Below are 26,282 nucleotides of genomic sequence, written 5' to 3' on the forward strand. Positions count from 1 at the left end.
CTTCCACTGTTCTGCATGGCATGTCTGTTTACTTGCATGTAGTCAGCACAGCATTGAAGTTTCCTGTGATCCACCACTCCTCTGTGTCACAACCTTGTTTTCAAGCAGGCAGGATCTCTCTGCTCTCTTTGTTTCTCAGCATGCCTTTAGTTTTATTTACGCACAAGAGTCTATTTCTAATACAGCCCCTGGGTGGCAGTGTTTCTGTCTTAATATCCAGGACTAAAAGGCCTCTCTACCCTTGCTCGGAGTTGGACTCTGCGTGTGACTCTGTGTGTATCTTTTCCCCCTGGCTCTGTGCAGCCAATACAGAATTTCAGGCTGCCTTTCTGTGTCCAGGCCAGCTGTGGGTTAATATATAGAATCCGCTTCTGCCAGCATCCCTGTGGACCCCCTTGCACATTCGATGGCTACACTGACACCAGCGGTTGTCTATTTTGTAGGGGACAGTCTTCCTCTAAGTCTCCAGTTCCCACTGTGCGTGTTTCTCCCTCCAGCCTGGATTCCAGATCTCACCTTTCTCTAGGCAACATCTGACCTTTTCGTCTGCAGATTGCCAGCTGTGTTTATTTCACCAGTTCCTAGTGAGCTCTTTGATTCAGCTGTTCCTTCTGCTCTGTGAGAAGGCACAGGGCTTGTCCCCAAATTTGTGCTGCTCTGTCTCCCTCTGAGCAGACCTTCCAGGCACCTGTGGTCATGGAGGTTGGAGTTCCAGCATTCATAGATTCACAGCTGAGGTAACTAGTCCCTGGGCTTTGTGGTTGTAAGGTCCCAAGAGGTAGCAGAGATCTACCCAGTTCAAGGTAAGGCTGGGGTTCTGATCACAGTCAGTCTCTGGATCACAGCCATCTCCCCTTCAAGATGGCATGGCCTTTGAGGCAGAGCCAGCCACTCCAAGAGAGATTGCAGCTGCAGTAGAGGCTAACTGGTCAGGGGTGGGGGGCAGTCCACCATTCCCCAACAGTCCTCTGGAATATAGCTGTCCCTCACTCACAAATACTGACACTCCCAGCACGTCAACAATGCACTCTTCTTTCATTTTCACACTCTCACACTATCTTATAGCCTGCAGTCCCGTGGGCAGCCATCTTGGATCCTCCCCACAACAGTTTTTTTTTTTTTTTCTGCATCCCTTTGCTTCATGATTTGGAATGGATAGTTAGAACATCTACTAATTGTATCCAGTTTTGACTTGCCTAATATTTCTAAGCTCACCTTGTCCCAATCCCTTCTCTATTCCTTTTCTGTCTCTCTTAAAATTAAGGCAAAAGGAGCTAGTATAGTAGTTAAGAGTAAAAACTCTGAATCCAGACTGCCTGGCTTCTATCCCAGCTCTTCTGCTTCTTAACTTTGTGATTTGGGATGAAATCCCTAACTTTTTAAGGCTCAGTTTCCTCTTCTGTGAAATGGTGATAATAATTGTACCTGCCTAGCAGAACTGAATAATACAGTTCACTGAAAACTCAACACAGGGGCTGATATATACTAAGTGATCAATAAACAGATGTTGCTATTTTGTGGTGCAAAAACATTATTATATCTCCATTCCAACTTGAGGAAGTACAGATATTTGCATATCCAAATAATCTTACAGTCAAAATTTAAAGATTATATGTACAGGCATTGAGGGAAATTAACACCAAAAGCACTGGTTTAGATATGCCCACTCTAGTTTCTAACTTTGATCTCCATACTCATAGGTATTGTTTTAAACAATAATTCAGCCATGGCACCTCATATGTATAGCTTAATTCTTTGTTTTAAATTTTTATCCAACTATTCTCCTTAATATGCCCCAATATGAATGTGTTCTGTTTGTCATTGCTCTTCTCTCCTTTGAAACCACTTTAGCTAATATGTCTCTGAAGATGATTTCCCATCTTTCATTTTATAGATGATAGGTCACCAGAGGCCAAGAGAAAATTAGACTCATTCCTAGGGTCCACAAGTTACGCTGGAGCAAGGCCTGGCATGCAGTTTACAGGGGCCTCTGAAGGCTCTCTGAATACCTGAAGAATTTAGTTTATCCTTTTTCTACTTGTTTGAAAACTTCTCGAAGAGAGAAGTTAATCCTATCTTTCTCTGCCTTTTTCCACAGCTCTGGGTGAACCAAGAGGATGGGGTAGAGGAAGGGCCCAGTGATGTGCAGAATGGGCACCTGGACCCCAACTCAGACTGCCTCTGTCTGGGCCGGCCACTACAGAACCGAGATCAGATGCGGGCCAATGTCATCAATGAAATCATGAGTACTGAGCGTCATTATATCAAGCACCTCAAGGACATTTGTGAGGTAGGTCCAGCTATGGTAGTGCTTATGGTGGCACATAGGGTGAAATAAAGTACACTTCCATGAGGATACAACTCCCTGGGCCCTACCTGTAACAGTTAAAGATGTTGGAAAGAGCACCTTGACTGGCTTCCTAAATTTTGTTCATAAGGAACTGATTCTTTGGGGCTTCTAAGTCTGTCTCTCTCCCTCCCTCTCTCTCTCTCTCTCTCTCTCTCTCTCTCTCTCTCTCTCTCTCTCTCCTCTCTCTCTCTCTCTCTTCATGGGTATTTTTTAAAATTCTTTATTATTGAAAGTATGATATATATCCTCTCCCCCCTATTGTCCTCTTCCAACCTGCTCCTGCCCACCAACCCGGCCTACACCCCCCACTCCCAATTGTCTGTGTCCATTGATTATGCTTATATGCATACAAGTTATTTGATTGATCTCTTACCCCCCACCCATCCCCCCAGCCCACACTCCCCTGTCTTCCCTCTAATGTTTGATGGTCTGTTCCATGCTTCTATGTCTCTGGATTCAGTTTATGTTTTTCATTATAATCCAAAAATGACTGGGATCATGTGATACTTATCCTTCTCTGACTGACATATTTTGCTTAGCATAATGCTCTCAAGGTCCATTCATGCTGTTGTTTAGAGTAAGAGTTCTTTATTTTTTATAACAGTGTAGTATTTCATTGTGTAGATGCAGCACTGTTTTTTAATCTACTCATCTGCTGATGGGCACTTAGGTTGTTTCCAAATTTTAGCGATTGTAAATTGTACTGCTATGAACATAGAGGTGCATATGGCATTTCTGATTGATGTTTCTGAGATCTTGGGATATATTCCTAGAAGTGGGATTACTGGATTAAATGGGAGTTCCATTTTTAAATTTTTTTTTGAGGAAACGCCACACTGTTTTCCACAGAGGCTGCACCAGTCTGCATTCCCACCAATAGTGTATAAAAGTTACCTTTTCTCCACTATTTGTTCATGGGTATTTTAAAAAATTCAGCACTTCTTGTTTGTTGATGATAGCCATTCTGATAGGTGTGAGATGGTACCTCATAGTAGTTTTGATTTGCATCTATTCGATAATTAGTGACGTTGAGGATTTTTTTTTTTCATATGCCTCTTGGCCTTCCATATATCCACATTGAAAAGTGTCTATTTAGGTCCTTTGCCCGTTTTTAGATTGGATTGTTTATCTAGCCAACCCATGTGAAGCTTTAGTTGGCAATCTGCCGGTTTTGTATTTCTTAAATATACTTGGTGCTAAAGTTAAGAGTTTAAGTGGGAAATATCTATTTGTCCTATCTTGCAATCATAGGTATCAAAGGAAGTCCTTTTAAATTTTTTAATATTTTAAACTACAGTTCACATTCAATATTATTTCATCTTAGTTTCAGGTGTAAAGCATAGTGGTTAGATAATAATTTACAAAGTGTTCCCCAGATATTCCTAGTTCCCAATTTGCACCATACTTATCACAATATTGTTCACTATATTTCCTATGCTCTACTTTACATCCCCATAACAATTTTGTAACTACTAATCTGTAGTTCTCAATGCCTTCACTTTTTTTCATCCAATCCTCTAACCCTTTCTCCTTTTGGCAACCATTAGTCTAATCTCTATATTTAAAAATCAGTTTATGTTCTGTTTGTTCATTTATTTTTTTCTTTAGATTCCACAAATAAGTGAAATGTGATATTTGTTTTTCTGTGACTGACTTATTTCACTTGACATACTATCCTCTAGGTTCATCCATGCTGTTGTAAAAGAAAGATTTAACTAGAGCAGTGGTCAGCAAACCGTGGCTCACAAGCCACATGAGCTTGCGAGCCATGGTTTTGGCCCCTTGAGTGTCTATTCCACAAAATACCATGTGCAGGTGCTCACGTACTTTTGGCCCATGCGCAGAAGTGGGTTTTCGGCCTGGCCGAGTCTATTTTGAAGAAGTGGCGTTAGAACATTCACGGGACCAAAGAGCTACATGTGGCTCACGAGCTGTGGTTTGCCAATCACTGCACTAGAGCAAAAGAAGGGTGGAGAAAGTTGTTTCTGTCTGGACCAGAAGAGAGTATTTTAGCTCAGGATTTGTTACCTCTAACCTAAAAGCTGTGAGAAGAAATATGGTTTATCAGAAAGAACATCAGATTCAGAATTGGAAGTCCCTATTCAGGTCTCAACTTAATCACTGAGGAACATCAAGTGAATCTTCTCCCTCCTGGGCCTTGTTCCCCAACTCTAAAATAAGGGGATTAGAAGAGTTGCTTTTTTAAGTGCTGTCTGGATCTTACTTTCTCTTGTTCTGTGTAATTCTTTCAAATATGTATATGTTTTTACAGAGTCATAATCATAGTGACATACCGTTTTGTGTCCTGCTTTTAAAAAAAATATATTTTATTGATTTTTTACAGAGAGGAAGAGAGAGAAAAAGGGACAGAGAGCTAGAAACATCGATGAGAGAAACATCGACCAGCTGCCTCCTGCACACCTCCTACTGGGGATGTGCCCCCAACCAATGTACATGCCCTTGACCGGAATTGAACCTGGGACCTTTCAGTCCGCAGGCCAATGCTCTAACCACTGAGCCAAACCGGTTTCGGCTGTGTCCTGCTTTTTAACCTTATATCATAAGCACTTCTCCATATTTCTAGATAATCTTCATAATCATTTTAATGGCTACATGATACTCCATCAAGTTAAAAAGACCAGAATGTATTTATAATCAGCATTAGCTTTAAAGAAAAACAGTTTACAAAGCACTCTAATGTCTCGCCATGCAATGGGCAGTTACATTTCTTCTAATACATAGCTTAATTTTTACATGCTACAACACATATGATGTAATAGAAAGAAAATGTCACCTTGACAATGGCAATGAATAGCATATTTGAGTAATTAGGAATTTACTGACATCTCTATCTGTTCTTTCTTTTCCGGAACCCACTTTTTTTATTTTTCATTTCTGTTATATTGCATACTGATGTTGAGATCTACTATCCTTGTTGTACTTTGGGGGTTTGATAATTATTCTTTCCCTGAGTCCTTTTAAATGGGAGCAATGAAAAGAACTATTAAATACTTCCTAAACTGTCTTCTAAAGATAAATGAGCTGTCCTAGTGGCTTCTTATATTGTTCCAATATGGTCACTGACTGATATCTGTACTTACCTGACATTGCATGCTGTGACATTGTTAGCAGTTTTTTCAACTGTGTTCACACACCTACCTTAGGGAGAAGTGGGAGCAGGGTGACGAAGTCTCTGCCCAGTTGCCTGATGTTAAAATAGAAAAGTTCCTACTTGATGATATGCACACTACTTTCCCTGCTTTACTGTAGCTAAGATACTTCCAAATATGATAGGGTGAGAAAGGGAAAGGGAGAGGGAGGAAGAGGCAAGAAAGAGGCAAGCAAACACTGGGAGTTACTGATCTTCCTGTTAGTCAAGGAGGCGGAATTTTGGGAGTTGTTTCAGTAAAAGTAGTGAAGCTAAAAGAGTATTTTTGGAATAGGTGGCTTGTTCTTCCTGGTCAAGAATTGGATATAAATGAATACAGAATATCTTGGACATTTCAATCAATTAGGGCAGCCTCCATTAGTAAAATAAATGTCAACACAGGCACAGCCTATTAATTTGTGTAACTGTTGAAATATACTTAATAATTAATGGCTGATTGGGATTGTTAGAAGAGATAAGGGAAGTGAGATTATGGTAGGGGTTGGTAAAGGCCATTAAGTCAGAGAAGAGGATCCTCCTGGACTATGCCTAGATGACCTGATTGGAAGCTGTGTTAGGGGAGACAAAGTGGAGGTAGAGATAGGCCTGGGCGTGGTAAATCAGTCACTACAATGCTCTTCATTAGGGGTTCAACACTTACAAAAAGTATAAAAATCACATTTAGCTTTTATTATTTTTTTAAAATAGATTTTTATTGATTTCAGGGAGGAAGGGAGAAGGAGAGAAAGATGAGAGATGAGAAGGGAGAAGGAGAGAAAGATGAGAGATCCCACACTGGGGATCAAGCCCACAACTAGTGCATGTGCCCTGACTGGGCATCGAATCATGACCTCCTGGTTCATAGGCCAATGTTTAACCACTGAGTCATGCCGGCTGGGCTCACATTTAGTTTTTATATGAAAGCAAGTGACCATAGTTCATTCTCACCAAGAATATTTTCATGTGCTGATGATTTCTAATAGGGACAGTGGCCATTAGTTAAAAATCTGTAAGTTTAAAATGGAAAACTGTGGTTGTTTTATTTTTCCTCCCTATGACTTACAGTGTGCCTGAGACTGATTGTGTTATTTCAGCACTTTCTTATTAGACCAAGAATCTTTCATTGATCTTCTCTTTCATCAATAGCTAGCTGTATTGAATACTCTGATTATTTACAAATGTGTCCTGAACATTTACTCTGTTAAAAACACCATGCCTGGACACCGGTGGGCTTGTTGACTGAGCTCATTCAAACTATTTCTCCAGGCCAGCTACCTTAGATGGCTAAGATATTGCTTTAAGAAATGGTTTGTTTGGTTTTGTCAATTCCTGTTCCCTCTTAGGAAGTTTCTTGCTGGGGTGTCTGTTGCCAAGTTGTTGTAGATGTTATGAAGATCTTTTGAATTGGTCCTAAAAGAAAGAACTTTAGAGATAGGAATATATCCAACTAAATCAATAACTACTAAAATTAATGAAAATGTTTATGCTTAACCAGCTTCTAAGAAATGATCCTTTGGGGGTCTTTGTCATAGAGAATTGCAGACAAAGCTCTATACTCAAGTCTTTGCATGCTGAAGATTGCTTGAGATCCAACTTTTCTAATTTTTCACTGGTGGAGTGGCTTCCTTCTCTAAACCTTAATTTTCTCATATGAAAAATATAAATGACCAGAGGCCCAGTGCACTCAGTGGGGGAGGGAGGGTCCCTATGCCCTTTTGCAGTCCAGGACCCTTCAGGGGATGTCTGACTGCCAGCTTAGGCCCAATCCCCCAGCAGTCAAACATCCTTCGCACAGTCTGCAGCTCTCGCAGTCCAGGACCCTTGGCTCCTTATCACCTGCCTGTAGCAGAGGCAGGAGAGGCTACTAACATCACCGCTGCACTTGCCAGCCATGAGCCCAGCTTCTGGCTGAGCAGCACTCTCCCTGTGGGAGCACACTGACCACCAGGGGGTAGCTCCTACGTTGAACATCTGCCCCCTGGTATTTAGAGCACAATTATAGCGACCAGTCGTTCCACAGTCCGGTCAATTTGCATATTAGGGTTTTATTATATAGGATTATTTCCTATCTGCCTCATGGGATTGAATTGAGGCTCCAACTATTTAAAAAGTGGTAAAACTTTCAAGGAACCAGGGATATCCTCAGACTGGGCTCTTTTTTTTTTTTTTTTTTTTTTTTGTCCACAGGGCTACCTGAAGCAATGCCGAAAGAGAAGGGACATGTTCAGTGATGAGCAATTGAAGATCATCTTTGGGAACATTGAAGACATCTACAGGTTTCAGATGGGCTTTGTGAGAGACCTGGAGAAACAGTACAACAATGATGACCCCCACCTCAGTGAGATAGGACCCTGCTTCCTGGAACATGTAAGTATCTTTCTCTTTGGGGAGGGTTTTAAGAGAGGTTAAAAAAGGAAGAGTCATGGACAGAGAAAACAGTATGGTGATTACCAGAAGGAAGCGGGTGGAGGGAGTATAGGAGGGTAAAGGGGAGATAAATGGGAATGGAAGGATACTTTACTTGGGTTGGTAAACACACAATACAATATACAGATGATTTATTATAGAATTGTACACCTGAAGCCTATATCATTTCTGGTATAATTTTATTAACCAATGCCACCCAACAAACTCAATAAAAAAAAAGAAAAAGCTATTAAAAAAAAAAAAAAAAGAAGAAGCATTGGAAGGAGTGTCTGAGCTCCCTGGTCCTGCTCAGGTGGTTTGTCTTGTAGTGGATGGATTCTTCTCTGACTCCAATGTTGATAACTTTGCCAGTACATGAGGACTTAGGAAGGTACTGTAATTTGAACTAGAACTCTCTTACTTTACATTCCCCCTCTCTTTTCTCTCTCCTTAAGAGAGTTACCAGTAAGATTTTTCCTCAGCTTTTTTTTTCTGTTGGGTTCAGTTTCTGTGCGACCTGGTGTTTTGGAAGGTCTTTGAAATTATTCACTACATGGAGAATTCAGGGATCTGAGTAATAGGAAAGCCCATGGCCAGCATGAAAATAGGTCTCTGTGAGGCATTTAGGAGAAAGAACTAGGGTAGAAATGATATGTGTAGGAAAAGAGGCCATGTGGCTTAGAGAAAGGAGCACTAGGATAAAGGAAAAATGAGGATTTGAGTCCTGTGTCTATAATAACTGTCTGGCTAACTTTGGATAAGTCCATTACCTTCTTTGGGCTTCCTCATCTGGAATATAAGAAGGTTCATTCTAGCCCTAGCTGGTTTGGCTAAGTGGATAGAGCATCGGCCTGAGGACTAGAGGATCTTGGGTTTGATTCAAACCAAGGGCACATGCCCGGGTTGCAGGCTTGATCCCCAGTGTGGGCATGCAGGAGACAGCTGATCTGTGATGATCATTGATGTTTCTTTCTCTCTCTCCATCTACCTTCTTCTCTGAAATCAATTATATATATTAGAGGCTTGGTGAACAACATTCATGCACTGGGGATAGGGGTCCCTCAGCCCAGCCTGCGCCCTCTCACAGTCTGGGACCTCTTGGGGGTTGTCTTCCTGCTGACTTAAGCCCGCTCCCCACGGCAGTCGGACATCTTCCAAAGGTTCCTTAACGCTGCCACGGAGACATGAGAGACTCCTGCCACTCCCACTGTACTAATCAGCAATGTGCCTGGCGTCTGGCTGATCAGCGTTCCCCCTGTGGGAATGCACTGATCACCAGGGAGCAGCTCCTTCACTGAGCACCTGCCCCTGGTGGTCAGTGTGCATCATAGCAACCAGTTGTTCTACGGTTTGGTCTATTTGCATCTTAGCCTTTTATTATATAGGATATTTTCACTCTATATCCCTGTGGTTCTCTTGGGTCTTATTCATAGCTGACAAAGTTGTTTTGACAACTCTCTTCTCCCATTTTATAAAGTATTTATTTTTTAAAGAGATAACATGTGCACATGATACAAATTTCAAGTGGCACATAAAAAGTGTGTAGCTAAAAGTAAGTCTTCTTGAAAAATACTGCTTTACTCATGGATATGTAATTTGGTTGTTTACTAGAGGGGCTTGCAGGACTCAACATATAGTTATACTCATGGTTATAATTTATTTAGCTAAAGGATACAAAGCAATATCAGCAAAAGGAAAAGGAACCATGAGTAATGTCTGGACAAAACCATGCTCAAGTTTTCAAGAGTCTTCTCTGAGTAGGGCACCTAAAATGCACTTAATTCCCTCCCCTTGCAATAAGTTGTGACAATACATATGAATTATTCTCTACCAGGGAAATTCATTAGGGTCTCAGTACGTAAGCACTTTATGAGGTGTCTGGTCACATAGACACCCTTTGCCTAGCATATAGGCAAATTCTAGACTCCCAGAAGGAAAGGGGGCATTCAGTATAAACCACATTGTTTACATAAACAGTTTAAGCATAGTGAGCCACCATTGCCAGGGAATAGTCAGAAGCCTCTTGAGATCCAAATTCCAAGATGCCAGTGAAGGCCAACATTTCTAACAGATCTTTCTAAGGATAGCAGCTTCAGGCCTGATATGTTATCTTTTCTGCACAGTATTTAAACTTTTTCAGCCATTCCAGAAAGCACATGGAAAGTATTTATCAAAGTTAAGGATATGTATGAACTAGTGCTTCCATTTCTGAATATGTATCCCAGAAAAGTTCTTAAAAAGATCCATGAGGGAGCATTTACATGGCTGTTCATTGTATGGCAGTGTTATGTGCAGTGGATTGTAATTAGAAGCAATTAAGGTATTTATCACCAAGGGATGAATAAGAAACAGCAGATGCTTACTGTGGGATATTATGTAGCAAAACCCAACAAATAGGTGTATGAACCTTATAACAATGCTTATAGATATTACAAACATAGTGTTGAGAGGTTAAGTAGAATATCAAATGTTGATATTCAATTGAAGCCTGCCCTGTACATAGTAGGGTGTTTAACAGCATTTCTGGTCTCTATCCAGTGGGTGCTAGTAGCAACTCCAAGTACCCCAGCTGTGACAACCAAAAATGTCTCCAGACATTGTCAACTATCTGGAGGTCAAAAAGAACCACCAATCCATTGAAATTATCATATGCTCTTACCCTTTAATCTGTTAATACTAGAGGCCCAGTGCATGAATTTCATGCACTAGGGGGGTCCCCTCAGCCCATCCTGCATTCTCTCCAATCCGGGACCCCTTGGGGGATGTACAAATGCCAGTTTAGGCCTAATCCCTCTCACAATACTGGACTGCTGGCTCCTAATCACTCACCTGCCTGATCGCCCCTAACTGCTCCCCCTGCAGGTCTGATAACCCCTCACTGCCTCTGCATGCCCGCTTGGTTGCCCCTAACTGCCCCGCCCCCAGCTTGGTCGCCTCTTACTGCCCCCTCCCCCCCGTTGGCCTGGTCGCCCCCAACTGCACCCCCCCACAAGCCTGGTTGCCCCCAACTGCCCCCCTGCCAGCCTAGTCACCCAATGCAGCCTGCTTGTTCAGTCGTTTGGTTGTCCCTTACTAACTCCCTGCCAGCCTGGTCATAAGCAGCCATCTTGTGAGGGTGGGAGTTAATTTGCATATCACCTCTTTATTATATAGGATGTGAATTTGTATTGAGTAATTTTCACATTAAATGGTAATTGCATTGCTGTGATAAACCCTACTTAATCATGATGTATTAATTTTTAAAAAGATTAATTTTTGCATCACCTTTTATCCTCTAGGCTATCTACCACCTTCACCCACCCCCCTCCACCCCTGCAATCACCACACTGTTGTCCAAGCTCATGAGTTATCCCCCCTACCCATTTTGCTCAATTGCTCCACCTTCGCAACTCACCCCACCACAGCTGTCTGTCTGCTCTCTGTGTATGAGTCTGTCTCTATTTTGCTTGGTAGTCAGTTTGTTCATTAAATTTCACATGAGTGAAATCATATGGTACTTGACATTCTCTGACTGGCTTATTTCAATTAGCATGATATTCTCCAGGTCCATCCATTATGTTGCAAAGTGTAAAAGTTGATTCCCTTTTATAGCACAGTAGTATTCCATTGTGTACCACCGCTTTTTTATCCCTGTATCTACTGATGAACACTTGGGCTATTTCCAGATCTTGGCTATCTATACTAATAAAGAGTTAATATGCTAATGAGTGGGATGCCATAATGGGTAATGACCAGGTCATTAGCATATTATAGAAAGTCTATAAAGTAAATTTATAACTGTTAATGATATGTCCTATACTATTTCAGTTTCCCTATTCTGCTTGTTTTGGCTTACTGGCCTGTGTCATTTATATAACTTCCTTTTAACATTTCCTCCTACAGTCAGCATTTCTTAGATTGACATTTATGAACATTCTCACTTTTAATATATTTTTAATGAAGTATAGGACATATTATTAACAGTTATAAATTTACTTTATAGACTTTCTGTAATAAAAGCTAAAATTAGGTGAACTTGAAACTTATTGAAATATTTAGATGTTTATCATTTAACCAACCAATGCTCCAAAGTTTTTAAGTTGTCAAAGACTTTGGAAAATTATGTATAGGCATATGAGGCTGGAGAAAAGGTTGGCGGGGGTGGGGGGGGTAGGTGAAGGGGAACAAGCCAGAAGCCTATTCCCAGGCCTCTAGCTGCTTGGCTTTAAAACTGCCGTATTTTCACCCAGAGATAACATGCTAAGGTTTGGGTGATAATGAGTGCATCTTCTGATAGTAGCCCAACTGTTAAGTAAGGTTTGTAGTTTTGCAGTAGAGAAAGTTGTCCTTTGGGAAAAGGGGGCGAGTGGTGTGAGAAGGTGCTGAGGTCAGAGCAGTTTTCAGAGCATTAAAAGGGTAAGAATTCTGGCCTTGGGATCAAAGGCTCATTGAGGAGTCCCTTTGCCATAGAGAGGAGCTTTGTGGGAAGACTGATGTTTGGAACTCAGAGGCGGGAGTATCCAGCAAGTCTGAGAAAGGAGTCTTTTTTGTTTAGAGGAGGGGACAGTGATTGAGGAGATAAAGATTTTGCCGTCTAAGGAATGGCATAGTTTTGTGGGGTGAGAGTGAAACTGAGGTAGGTGATTGTCGTTTGGGATAACTGGGCTTTATGAGGGGATGCATGTATCGTCACAGTCAGGCAAGAAGAGTGGATAAGGGGGTATTTAGTAAGATGCAGTGTAGAGTTTAGGTGGCTAATGACTGATACCAATCCATCAATCCTCATAATAGATACTAAAGAGGGGACAAGGGTCCCACTGAATTTGGACAGGGCAAAATAAGTGGCCCCAATATCAATTAAAAAGGAAATAGCTTACCTGCCACCACAATTGTTACCCAAGGCTCTGTCCTGGTGATGTAAGTCTGTGGGGCCTTGTCTGGGTCTGGACAGCTTTAGTCTTCGGTGCCTAGTCCCAAGAGGTCTGAAAGCTCTAAACCGGATCCAGAGGGCAGCCTTGCTGAGATCTGACCTGGAGGGGCCAGAGTACATTCTGATTTCCACACCTGGGGCAAGGCCTATGCAGAGGTCTCAGGTTTGGGCCAAGATTTGGTCCAGTGTCCTTCCTTGTTGCATTTGAAGTATGGGCCTGGAGGAGGCTTACCCCATAACTTACCCTTGGTTGGAGATCCAGCACTTTTTTGGGGGCTCATAAGAGTGGTGGCTAGGAGTTGAAAGGCCTTCATATGGGCCTTAGCCTTGGCCTGATCTTGCCTTTGTTTTTTGATTTGGGTTTCCTCTTCTCTATTATTAAAAATCTTAAAGGTCATGTTTAAAAGGTCTTGTTGGGTAATTGTTCCTTCTGGGCTTATATGGTCAAGATTGGTGTATTTTCTTGTGGCCTGTGTAAGGCAAGAGAGGAAGACTGCCAGATTTTCATGTCTTTTTTGGGTGATATTTGCTAATTTTTCATAATTAACTGCTTTTTGGGCTGCCTTCTCAGGCAGCTGAATTGGAGGAGCTATAGGCTAGGGGCAGGGGGATGGTAGATGGGATCAAAAGTGGAGAAGGAAGAGAAAGATTTGAGATCCTCAGGGGCTTAGTGATGAAGGACAATCTGTGAGCAGCTGTCACATAGAGAAACATGTGTCCTGTGTATGAAAAAAGCCTGGATATATGAGACCTCAGACCAATTGCCCTCTTTGCAACAGAAATTGTTAAGGTCAGTTAAGAATTGGAAATCGAATGTGCTGTTTTCAGGCCATTGGAACCCATTGTCTAATTTATAGTGAGGCCAGTAAATCCTAGGGTCTGAAGATTCTTAAGTACACAGCCCAGGGGTGTGGTGCAGGGAATGGTCAATTGAGAATTCCCTATGGTGATGGACTGTGGCTTAAGGTCTGTTCTCAGTGAAGTTAAGGCAGAGAAAGGCGTCTCCATCCCCCCCTAATGTTCACAAGAAATAGACTGAGCCCTCCCTCTGTGACAGGTGACCCCATCAAAAAAGTGGGCAAGGGAACCTAGTTTCCCTGGAGGACTTGTCCTGAGCAGTGCTGGGTTTTTGTGGGGCTGGCCATTCTGTAACAGCCCAGAGCCTGGCTCCAAACCCAAAATGACAGGGCAGTCCAGAATGTGGGAAAACAGACTAAAGCCACTTAATTATGAGTTTATGCCTAGTGTTGATGGAGAAGGAAGCAAGACAAGAAGAGGTCCACTATCAAGTCATGGGCATAACCCAGATCAGTCTGGAGGAAAGCTAGGAGGACCCAAGTAGGCGTCATGAGTCCAGCAGAAGTTCAGCTGTGTTCATGCATGGCTGGGGGCCTTCCTTGGACACACAGGGAGCTCAGGAGCTGGACAATCATGGTCTCTCTGAGTGCCAAGTGCCCAGTTGCTAGAACCATGCAATGGCTCTTACCGGACCCCTCACTAGACCTTCCTAGGTTTTGGTGCCAAATGAAAGGTGTGGAGTGGGCTGGGTTCCAACATCTATGACATAAGGCCATAATGTATCAAAATAAGCATTTATTTCAGGCACTTGGGTTACAGCTAGGCTGGGTCCGACAAAGGAATCAGCGGAGAGTAAAGGAAGGGAAATGTTTTTATTAACTTTTGCTGGCTACAAGCCATTCTGCTGATGTAAGGGTCTGATCTGTCCTTGGCTCTTCCTGGAGCCAGATGTTCAGTGGCTATCTGGACTATGCTGTGCTCAAGATTGCAAGCTTTCTGCAAGATATATGCTAAGCACAATATGTTTTCTTTGTCCCATTTTACTCTCTTTAACCCTTTCAATTTCTAGTTTTATGTCATTGTGATATCAGAAGATGCTTAATATGGTTTCAGTCTTCTTGAATTTGTAGAGACTTAGCCTATGTCCTAATATGTGTTCTATCTTTGGAAATGTCCCATGTGCACTTGAGAAGAATATATATTTTATGGTTTTAGGGTGAAATGTTCAAAAGATGTCAATTCAGTCCATCTGATCTACTGAGTCATTGAGGATTGCTGTTTCTTTGTTGAATTTTTGTCCAGAGGATTTATCCAGTAATGTCAATAGGGTATTAAAGTCCCCTAATATGATTGTATTGCTGTCAATCTTTCCCTTGATATCTTCCAGAAGTTTATTTTTTTTAATGTATTTGGGTGCTCCTTCATTGGTTACATATATGTTTATCAGAGTTATATACTCTTGTTGAATTGCTCCCTTTAGTATTATGAAGTGGCCTTCACTATCTCTTGTTATGGCCTTCATTTTGAGGTATATTTTGTCAGATGTAAATATTTGTACCCCAGCTTTGTGTTGTTGTTGTTTTTCATTTTTGTTTGCCTTAAAAATATATTTCCATCCCTTCACTTTCAGTTTGTGAGTCCCTTGTTATGAGGTGGGTCTCCTATAGAAAGCATATATGGATCATGTTTTCTTATCCATTCAGCCACCCTATGTCTATTGATTAGAGCATTTAATCAATTTACATTTAAAATTATTATTGATAAGTACTTGTTTGTAGCCATTTTTATTTTTTGTGCCTGTGTTTTTTATTCCTTTTCTATTTTTTCTTTTTACAACAGTCCCTTTAGCATTTCTTACATTGCTGACTTAGTAGTAATAAACTCCTTTAGCCTTTTTTTTTTATTTGCGAAGCTCCTGATTTCCCCTTTAATTTTGAATGATAGCCTTGATGGATAGTATTCTTCGATTCAGTCCTTTGTTTTGCATCACTTTGTATACTTCATTTCATTGCCCTCTGGCCTGAAGTGTTTCTGTTGAGAAATGATTTGATAATCTAATAGGAGATCCCTTGTAGGTAACTCTCTGTTTCCCTCTTGCAGTGCTTAAGATCCTCTTTTTGCTGTTAATGTTTGCCATTGTAATTATGATGTATCTTGGTGTAGGTCTTTTGGGGTTCATCTTGTTTGGGTATCTTGGTGTTTGTGTGACTTTTTTCTTCCTCAAACCAGGGAAATTTTCTGTCATTTCTTCAAATATGTTTTCTAATCCTTGCTCTTCTTGTTGTCCTTCTCGCACCCCTATTATATGGATATTGCTTAATTTAATGTCCCTAAGCTCCCTCAAACTCTCCTCCTGCTTTCTATTTTTTTCTCCAATTGCTATTCAGATTGGGTGTGTTTTCCTACCCTGTCTTCTAGCTCACTGATTCGGTCCTCCATTTCTTCTAGTCTACTATTGAAACCTTCCAATGTGTTTTTTATTGTAGTTGTATCATTTTTTTATTTCCTCTTGATTCTTACATAAGTTATTGATTTTCTCATCTAGCCTGTCTAGGAACTGTATGACCCTTACTCTGAATTCTTTCTCTGACATTTTGCATGCCTCTGTTTCATTCAGTTCCTTTTCTGGTGATTATTTCTTTTCTTTCCTTGGTGATTGTTTCTTTTTCTCCCTATTTTTTGTTTCTTTCTTGCTCTGGTCTCCCTGCTGGGGGTCCCATTCATTAAAGCGCCTAGCAGTCCAAAGGTCTTGGACCCTTACCACAGGGGTTGGGTCTGCCTTGAGTTTCACACCATTATTGTCTCTACTCTGAATTGTACCCCCTTCTCCTCCAGTCTGGTTCCTCAGTTTTCTGTTTCTCAGAGTTGGCAGGTATGGGTGCATAGTTGCTCTATTTTGTGACTCTCTGTGAAGACCCAGAATCCTCTGGCATACAATTTTCTGTGTGGCCCAGCTTCTAAGGCAGAATAGTGCCTAAGTCCCTCTAGCAGTGCACTTGCAGTGTGGTTCTGTGACCTGTTGCTGGGCACACTGGGTCCCACCAGCAGCTCTGGCCTGGGCTGAGGGTAGGGCATGTGCCAGGTGACATCTGTGACTGTGCTCGGTTAAAAGCACACACAGTCCAAAGGCTCTGTCTATGCTGGGGTGGGGCACTCAGTGGCCAAAGGCTCTGTCTGTGCTGGTGGCAGAGCACCCACTGTCCAATGGCTCTGTATCTACTGGGTGTGTAGCACACACTGGCCCAAGGCTTCGTTTTTGCCAGGGGCTGGGTGCATACCAGGCTGCCACTCCGTCTGTGCCAAGGTGGGGCACCCACTGGTCAGAGGCTCTGTCTCTGCTGGGGGCATAGCAAACACTGGGCTGCAGCTCTGTCTATGCTGGGGGTGGGGTGCACACCAGCCAAAGCTCTTTCTGTGTGCTGGCAGAGTGCACGCTTGCCAATGGCTCGTTCTGTGTGGGGGATGGGATAATCACTGGGTGAGGGCTCTGTCTGGGTGAGGGTGTAGCATGCACCAGGCTGTGGCTCTGTACTAGAACTAGGGATGGAGCAAGGAGTGGGATGCCCGTGGCTTGCACTCACAGCATGGGGACCTAAAGCACGGGATTCTGGAGCATTGGGTTTGGGCTTCATCTAAGATGCATAGCTCAAGATATCTGTCCAGCAAGTACTCACTGCAGATATCTGGGACCTATGTCATGGTATCAAACTGCTCACTGCCTGAGCACAGTGGTGGTTCCACATGTGTTATGGCTGCAGGCAACTCCCTGCACAGGTCCTGGGGTGCTATGTGAAGTAGTCTGGATTTTGGTGTTGCAGCACTCCTGGCCTTTGTTACTTCCCTATACAAGATGCTGTGGGTTCCACACCAAAGCCTAGCAAGTCTTGGGGTGCCTTCAGCATCAGCAGGGGTTCCCAATATAGGAGAGCCTGTTCTCCCAGTTGCTGGGACTTCTAAGATATTTATCGGTTCCTCATTCACCCACACACATACCACACATGTCTACACATGCCCCTCTTGCCCCTTTACTCACTCACACTCTCTCCCTCTTTATTTAGATATATATATTTTCCAATTTCTTCCTATCTGTAGGGCTTGCCTATTTAGTATTTTTAAGTCTGTGTGTAATAATAACTCAATCTTGATTTTTTTAATCTATCAATTTGTATTGCCTATTATTTCTTTTAAGTTTTATGTATCAAGTAAACATTGTATGAGTTTTAAACAATGTATAAGAACATTTGTAGAGGTTAATTTTAAACTTAGAAATAATTTCAAACTTACAGGAAAGTTGTAAAGTAAGAAAAGTACAAAGAACATTCATATACTATTTGCCCAGATTCACTTATTGTTAATATAACATTTCACTGCTTTTAATTTATAATTTGAATATGCTCTCTGTCTTTCTCTTTACCCTCTCCTCTTCCCACCTCTCTACATATATATGTATATGTACATACATCCACTCATATATTTTTTCTTAGCCATCTGTTAAATTTGTATACATCATGACCTCTTTACCCCTAAATAATCCAAGGTGTATTTCCTAAGGTATATTCTGTGGAGACAGTTTGAGCCTCTGGATAATGTGATTTCTTTGAACAGAAATTATTATATTTTTCTAGCTTTTCTGGCTAAGATTTTTCTAAAACATTTAGTCTGCCATGCCAGAAATTTCTAAAGTTTTATTGCTGTGGTATATTTCCTATTGTGAGGGCCTGTCTGTCCTCATTGCCCTTCATTTATAGAATTTCCTTACTCTAGCTATTTATTTTTTCTATATTAAGTTTTACAATAAATTTTTCTAGTTTCCAAATAATTATTTTTATTATTAAATTATGAATTAATTTAGGAAGATTGATAATATCATGTTAACATTCCTATATAACAGGGTCTTTTTTCCTTCCATTTCTCCAAAACTCCAAAACTTCTTTTGGAATCCTCAGCAGTCTTTTACTTTCTCCATTTTTTCTTCTGTTCACAGCAAGATGGATTCTGGATATACTCTGAATACTGTAACAACCATCTGGATGCCTGCATGGAGCTCTCCAAACTGATGAAGGACAGCCGCTATCAGCACTTCTTTGAGGCCTGTCGCCTCTTGCAGCAGATGATCGACATAGCTATTGATGGTTTCCTTCTGACTCCAGTCCAGAAAATCTGCAAGTATCCCTTACAGTTGGCTGAGCTCCTCAAGTATACTGCCCAGGACCATAGGTAAGGGATTAAGGGAGGCAGGAGTGGAGGAAAGAGCCTCCTCTACATGTTGGTTCTTACTAAGTATGTATGTTCTTTTTCCTTGTCTGAGCTTCTGTTAGCTTCTTTGCACAATGGGATGATGACATATTCTTGCTTACCTCTCAAGGCTGTTATATGTATAAAGTAAGGGAAGGTTCTGCTAACTCATGATAACTTGAGAGTTGCTTATAAAGTTGTAAAGCAAGTTTCCTTACATTATAGTGCCTCTGTTACTGGTTTTTAAGAGCTTATTTATGACTAAAGATGTTAACCGTTTCTTATGCATTGCAAATGAAATTCCATGTTTTTGTTACTATTTTATTCTGGTGTTTCACTTTTTGGTTGTATCAAACTTGTATATTAAATATTATCATGCTCTGTTTTTTAAAATAGATGTAAATCAGTATGCACAAAATCATTATGCATCATCATTATTGTACAACTTAATCCCTGCCTTTAGGGAGCTTATAGTCTGGTCCTTAGTCCTGAGTTTAGCCAAGTAATTCAACACAGATGGAATAATTGTTCAACTGTTATTTTCTACTCTGCTTAATAGATTTAAATATTTTGGAAATAGCCTGCCCAACTATACTGACCTTACATTTATTCTGCAAGGTTAACTCCTTGCTTTTCTTTATCTTTTCTATCCTGTTCTGCCTCATTCCAACTGTACTTTCCCATTAGACCCTGAACATACTGGGGGAAAATAGACTTGAAACTTCCCCTGAAGTTTTTTATAAAGGTTTTTAATATTTTCAAGAAAACCAACTCAAAATGGACCAAGAAGTTTATCTCTCAGAATGGAAATGGCACTCCTAACCTCCTACTAGTAAGGTATATGCTGGGTGCATCTCCAACAATGGGGATGGTCTAAAGTGAACCAAAATGGCAAAGGTTGACTGACAGTATGGCACTGTGGTAGGGATTAATTCATGGTTGAGTGGGGAACTCTCCCACTCTTTTACGTGTTTTACTTCATGAACTAGAGTCCTCAGCCTGTTTTTACACTGCCTTTAATTGGTATTAGATCCCTAATCTTAGACCAGCTGGCCCAGCTCTTTGCTTTCTTTCTGATTGAGCACTCCAAGAAGAAAGAAGGCCTTTGGCCAATTGTTTTTAGCTTCCTATCTGATTCGTATTAGGCCTGTTTCCTACTTTTATTTGGCTCCATTGCCTGGGTTCCTTGGATATGACTTCTAGAGGTAGTTGCATAAGGCCATGAGTTTTGGCCAGTTGGTTTTGTTTATGTCAAACTTCTAGGTCAATCCATGTGTTTATTTTTAAGTTGATGTTTTTCTAAGTAAATCATGGGTCATGTGCTTCAGTAGTTTTGGAGCCCTGGATAGATTTCAGATATGAATCCAAATACAGTGACACTGGACTCTCTCTTTATGTGAGTAACACCACCAGTGGTAATTGTGCCTTCCATGCTCTGTTGGCTATGAGGAAGGCAGGTAGAGAAGGACCTTGCAAAGGAGGATTCTTCTCTCTCCTCCCTGTGTCTGTTTGCTAGCTTGGGAATGGTGGCAATATTCATTAGATATGAAATTTTGAGGTGACTAAATCTCATTTGAAAAGATTTAATACAATCCATTGTCAGAACTGAATGCCAAGTTTTTTAAGGATACAGTTTTTTGTGAGAGCTAACGTAAGACATTGAAGAACCCCCACTAAAATTAAGATATTTTGAAAATAAAAATGGAAAATATTTATAGCACTTATAATGGAAAAACCCTTAAAGGAAGGTATTTTAGTCAGACTTCCTCCTTCTATAGCTAGAGAAACTGAGGCCCAGACAGTGAAATGACAAAGAGCAAGTCTGTGGCAAAACAGGGACACAAATTTTGAACAGTGGTCTGAGAACTTAGCTCTTTTTTAAAAAAATTTAGGTTTTTTTTTTTTTTAATCCTCACTCAAGGCTATGTTTATTGACTTGAAAGAGAAACATTAATGTGAGAGAGAAACCTCAATCAGTTGCCTCTTGTACATGCCCCAACTTGGAATTGAACCTGAAACCTAGGTATGTGCCCAGATCTGGAATCAAACCCACAGCCTTTTGGTGTACATGATGGTGCTCCAACCAGTACTGGAAACCTAACTTTTTAAACCTTTTTAAAGAGCCCTCCAAGTGATTTCCATGCCCAAGAAGGTTTGTCAGCCATTGTATTCGCCAGTCTGCAAGGTGTCTTTCAGTTCTGCTAACTCATGATAACTTGAGACTAAATGCCCTCCACAGTTAAACTTCATGGTGTTAAATGACCAAAAGAAGCCACTATTGTACCTAAATCTCAGTGGAGCAGCCTCCAGACCAATAGTTTTAAAACTGGTATATTCAAATAGTGGCTTTCAAATGTTTTTATATCACAGTTCATTTCCCACCTAATCCTGAGTATCTGTTCCATGGAACCTAGCAGGAGGCTCTAAAAATCATACTTGGGGATAGATGATTTCAACGAGGTAAATTATATGTTACATAATTGCTTTTAAGAGCTCAGAAAGACCATTTTCAAAGCACAGCAAAAGGCTATGTTAGGCCGAAACTGGTTTGGCTCAGTGGATAGAGCATCGGCCTGTAGACTGAAAGGTCCCGGATTCGATTCCAGTCAAGGGCATGTACCTTAGTTGCGGGCACATCCCCAGTAGGGGGTGTGTAAGAGTCAGCTGATCGATGATTTTCTCTCATTGACATTTCTAACTCTCTATCCCTCTCTCTTCCTCTCTGTAAAAAATCAATAGAATATATATTTTTTTAAAAGGCTATGTTAGTTTCTTAGGTCAAAGCAACCTCAGGGCCTTTTGAGTTTAGTGGGAACCAATAAGATAGGTCATCTGCCTGGGATTTGCCATTTCTGTGCTACTTCACTATGTGACTGGAATCCCTTTCTCAAGGCTTCTTTTCCCTCTGGGTCCCTGGTCCCCTCTTCCTCTATCCCCTGGGATCAAAAGTGCTGAGAGGGCCGAAACCAGTTTGGCTCAATGGATAGAGCATCGGTCTGCAGACTGAAATGTCCCAGGTTTGATTCTGGTCAAGGGCATGTACCTTGGTTGTGGGCACATCCCCAGTGGGGGGTGTGCAAGAGGCAGCTGATCAATGATTCTCTCTCATTGATGTTTCTAACTCTCTATTCCCTTTCTCTTCCTCTCTGTAAAAAATCAATAAAATATATTTTTTTAAAAGAGTGCTGAGAGAATGGCTCAGATGGTGACAGGCTATATCAGTCCCTATTTTCCTTCAGAATGCCCCATTGAGCCCAGCATTATACCCCTTTTATCAGGTTCAGCGAGCTGCATCAAGATGGCAGATCCTGTGATGCATGTCAAAGTAGCTTGGATTTGAAGGCAATTAGAAGTTGCTGCCAGCTTTAAAAGCTTAGTGTGATAGGTGTTAAGATAGGTAGGTCTGAAATGCAGGCAGTCAAAGTGGCTACTGAGGTAGATTAGATGGATGGAGAGTGATAAATGGGGAACAATACTACCTTTGCTTACAGAAGGGTGACATGTCCCCATCCTGCCACCCACCCTTCCTTAAGCTGACAAGAATGAAGACTGTGTATAAGAGGGCATTTAGCTGATATCTGGAGTAACAAATCTTGCTTCAGTCAATCTCTTCCTTAGGGGCCTGGGCCCACACATCATCTGGAGTTCTCGGGACTCTGAGCAGGATTCTGACTAAACCATAGCTATTTACTTTTTTCACACACTACTAAAGCTAAAAGGGCAAGTTAGGGATCAAGTATTTCCTCTATAAACATTGTGAGAAAGGCAGCCAGGTAAAAATAGCAAAGGTCAACTGACAGTATAGCACCATGGCAGGAATTAATTCATGGTTGAGTGAGGCATGAAGTAATAAGCATTCTCATGTCAGTGCTGTCCAGTAGAACTTTCTACAGTGATGTAAAAGCTCTATTTCTATGCTACCTAATATTGTAGCCACTGACCATATATGGCTACTAAGTACTAAGAAATGTAGCTGATAAAACTGAGGAACAAAAAATTTATTTCACTTAAAGGTAGCTAATGGCTACCTTATTGGGCAGTATAGCTCTATGCTTTACCTTACAGAAAGTAGCTTAAGGCATTTTTCTGATGCTCTCAAATTAGATAGAGGAATGGCAGGAGACAGAAATCTAGCCCAAAGAACATAGGTACTTATTTATGTTAACAGCTTCAACACTTCAACCATACCTTCTATCATTGCCCTATTCTGCTTCTAAATGGCAGGCTCAGATAGTATTGCCAGAGAATAATGCTGACAATGTTACAGAGCCCAATAGATCCCCCCATAGGCTGGAGATCTATTGTAAAAGGCTGATATGTAACATGAACAAATGTAAAGATTTGCAGTTGTGTTTAAGAAATTAACAGTTAAACTACAGATTGAGAGACATGCAACTTCCAGGCAGCATATTTCAAAGAGATGTAGGAAACATTAGTCAGCCATAAGCTCAATATGAGTCAGTAATAAGATCCAGAAGAAAAACTAATAATAGCTAATATTCATAAAGAATCGGGATAAAGAAGAGCTTATTTTTCAACAGAGTTGTTTTGAGACAAAATAAACTGGTTAAGAGGCATAGTAAGCATTGTATCACTGGAGGTGATTAAATGCAGTAGTGTTGAAGACTGGGATCTGGCAGTTGTACAGAAATCAAACTGGAGTAAGGGATTAAAATAGTTTACATGGATGATTAAACCCTCAACAAATCCTAAGGTAATGTTCCCCATTTTGTGGGAAACTGAGTCTCTGAGAGGGTGAATGAAACTTGACAAAGGCCACACCACTAGTCAGTGACAAAGCTAAGCTTTGAGCCCAAGGAGTCTGGCTTCAGTCTCTGTTCTAATCACTACTTTTCTATGATCTATATATTGTTCATTTCACAGTGATTTGGGCCAGAGTTCCTTAGAAATAGGTGATAGTTCCTTTTATTTCCACATCCTTGTCAGCACTTGTTTGTTGATTTGTTGATGATAGCCATTCTGACAGGTGTGAGATGGTACTTCATTGTCATTTTGATTTGCATCTCTCTGATGATTAGTGACTTTGAGCATGCTTTCATAGGTCTCTTGGCCTTCCTTCTGTCTTTTTTAGAAAAGTATCTATTTAGGTCCATTGCCCATTTTTTTTAATGGGTTGTTTATCTTCTTTTTGTTAAGTTGTATGCATTCCCTGTAAATGTTGGAGATTAAACCCTTATCGGTGATAACATTAGCAAATATGTTCTCCCATACAGTGGGCTTACTTGTTTTGTTGATGGTTTCTTTTGCTGTGCAAAAGCTTTTTATTTTTATACTAGAGGCCCGGTGCACGAAATTCGTGCAAAGGTGCGAGGGTGGGGGGTTGTCCCTCAGCCCAGCCTGCACCCTCTCCAATCTGGGATCACTCTCACAATCCAGGACTGCTGGCTCCCAACTGCTTGCCTGCCTGCCTTCCTTCCTGATTGCCCCTAACCGCTTCTGCCTGCGAGCCTGATCACCCTCTAACCACTCCCATGTCAGCCTGATTGATGTCAACTGCTCCCCTGCTAGCCCGTTTGCCCCCACCTTCACTCCTCTGTCAGCCTGGTCACTCCTAACTTCCCTCCCCTGCAGGCCTGGTCCCTCTCAACTGCCCTCCCTTACAGGCCTGGTCCCTTTCAACTGCCCTCCCTTGCAGGCCTGATGCCTCCCAACTGCCCTCCTTTACTTGCCTGATCACCCACAACCATCCTCCCTTGCAGGCCTGGTCCCTCCCAACTGCCCTCCCCTGCTGGCCATCTTGTGTCCACATAGGGGCAGGATCTTTGACCACATGGGGGCAGCCATATTGTGTGTTGGAGTAATGGTCAATCTGCATATTACTCTTTTATTAGATAGGATAGAGGCCTGGTGCATGGGTGGGGGCCAGCTGGTTTGCCCTGAAGGGTGTCCCGGATCAGAGTGGGGGTTCCCTTGGGGCATGGGGCGACCTGAGCGAAGGGCCTGTGGTGGTTTGCAGGCCAGCCATGCCCCCTGGCTACCCAAGTGGAGACCCTGATATCTGGAATTTATTTACCTTCTACAATTGAAACTTTGTAGCCTGGAGCAGAGCCAAGCCTCCTGCTCACTCAGTGGCAGCAGCCATTTCTGTTTGGATTTGTTTACCTTCTATATTTGAAACTTTGTAGTGTTGAGTGGAGGCTCAGGCCAGAAAGGGCAGGCAGAAAGCTTGGCTTCCTCCATTGCTGGGGAAATGCCTCCCTCCTACTCTTTGTGGCTCTAAGCCATCTTGGTTGGGTTTATTTGCATACTCGCTCTGATTGGCTGGTGAGTGTGGCTTGTGAGTGTGGCTGGTGGAGCAGAGTGATGGTTAATTTGCACACTACTCTTTTATTAGGTAGGATAGTTCCATTTGTTTATTTTCTCTTTAGTTTCCATTGTCCTAGGAGCAATATCAGTGAAGAGATTCCTTCCGCCTATGTCTGGATTTTGCTGTTTATGGATTCATCTGGTATTTTTATGGTTTCCCATCTTATGCTTAAATCCTTTATCCATTTTGAGTTTGTTTTTGTGTATGGTGTAACTTGGTGGTCTAGTTTCATTTCTTTCTTTTTTCTTTTTTTTTTTTTTTTGCATGTATTGGTCCAATTTTTCCACCACCATTTATTGAAGAGGCTGTGTTGACTCCATTGTATGTTCATGTCTCCTTTGTCAAATATTAATTGAGCATAGTGGTTTGGGTTGATTTCTGGGTTCTCTATTCTATTCCATTGATGTATATATTTGTTCTTGTGCCAGTACCAGGCTGTTTTGAGAACAGTGGCTTTGTAATACAGCTTGATATCTAGTACTGAGTTCCTACCTACTTCGTTCTTCTTTCTCAGGATTGCTGTGGGTATTTAGGGACTTTTTATTACAGATGAATTTTTGGAAAGTTAATTCTAGGTCTGTGAAATATGCCATTGGTATTTTAATGGGTAGTGTACTGAATCTATAGATTGTTTTGGGTAGAATGGACATTTTGATGATGACGTGCACTTCTGGTAGGAATGCTGAGTGGTGCAGCCACTGTGGAGAACATTATGGAATTTCCTCAAAAAACTATAAATGGAATTCCCATTTAACCCAGTGATCCCACTTCTAGGAATATATCCCAAGAAACTAGAAACACCAATTAGAAAAAATATATTCACCCCTATGTTCATAGCAGCACAATTCACCATAGCTAAGATTTGGAAACAGCCTAAGTGCCCATTAGCAGATGAGTGGATTAAAAAATGGTGATATATCTACACAATGGAATACTACACTGTGGTAAAAAAAAAAAAGAAAGAGTTCTTACCATTTGAACAGCATGGGTGGAACTTGAGAGAATTATGCTAAGTGTAATAAGCCAGTCAGAGAAAGATAAATATCACATGATCTCACTCATTTATAGAATATAATAAACAACATAAACTGATGTCCAGAGACAGAGA

The 26,282-nt window shown here is 41.4% G+C and overlaps 1 protein-coding gene across 11 annotated transcripts in view; it reads left to right on the top strand.

The window, feature by feature from the left end:
- Positions 1-26,282, top strand: part of ARHGEF9 (Cdc42 guanine nucleotide exchange factor 9) — a 306,848-nt gene that overhangs the window by 229,806 nt on the left and 50,760 nt on the right. For all 11 annotated transcript variants that reach the window (XM_084869460.1, XM_084869456.1, XM_084869459.1 and 8 more), the window contains 3 exons: positions 2,099-2,290; positions 7,686-7,865; positions 18,596-18,828. In XM_084869460.1, coding sequence (XP_084725586.1) covers positions 2,099-2,290; positions 7,686-7,865; positions 18,596-18,828 — 605 coding nt within the window. The remainder of the gene's footprint in view (positions 1-2,098; positions 2,291-7,685; positions 7,866-18,595; positions 18,829-26,282) is intronic.

Source organism: Pipistrellus hanaki (assembly GCF_964339955.1).
Source record: "Pipistrellus hanaki genome assembly, chromosome: X".
NCBI classification, from domain to species: Eukaryota; Metazoa; Chordata; class Mammalia; order Chiroptera; family Vespertilionidae; genus Pipistrellus; species Pipistrellus hanaki.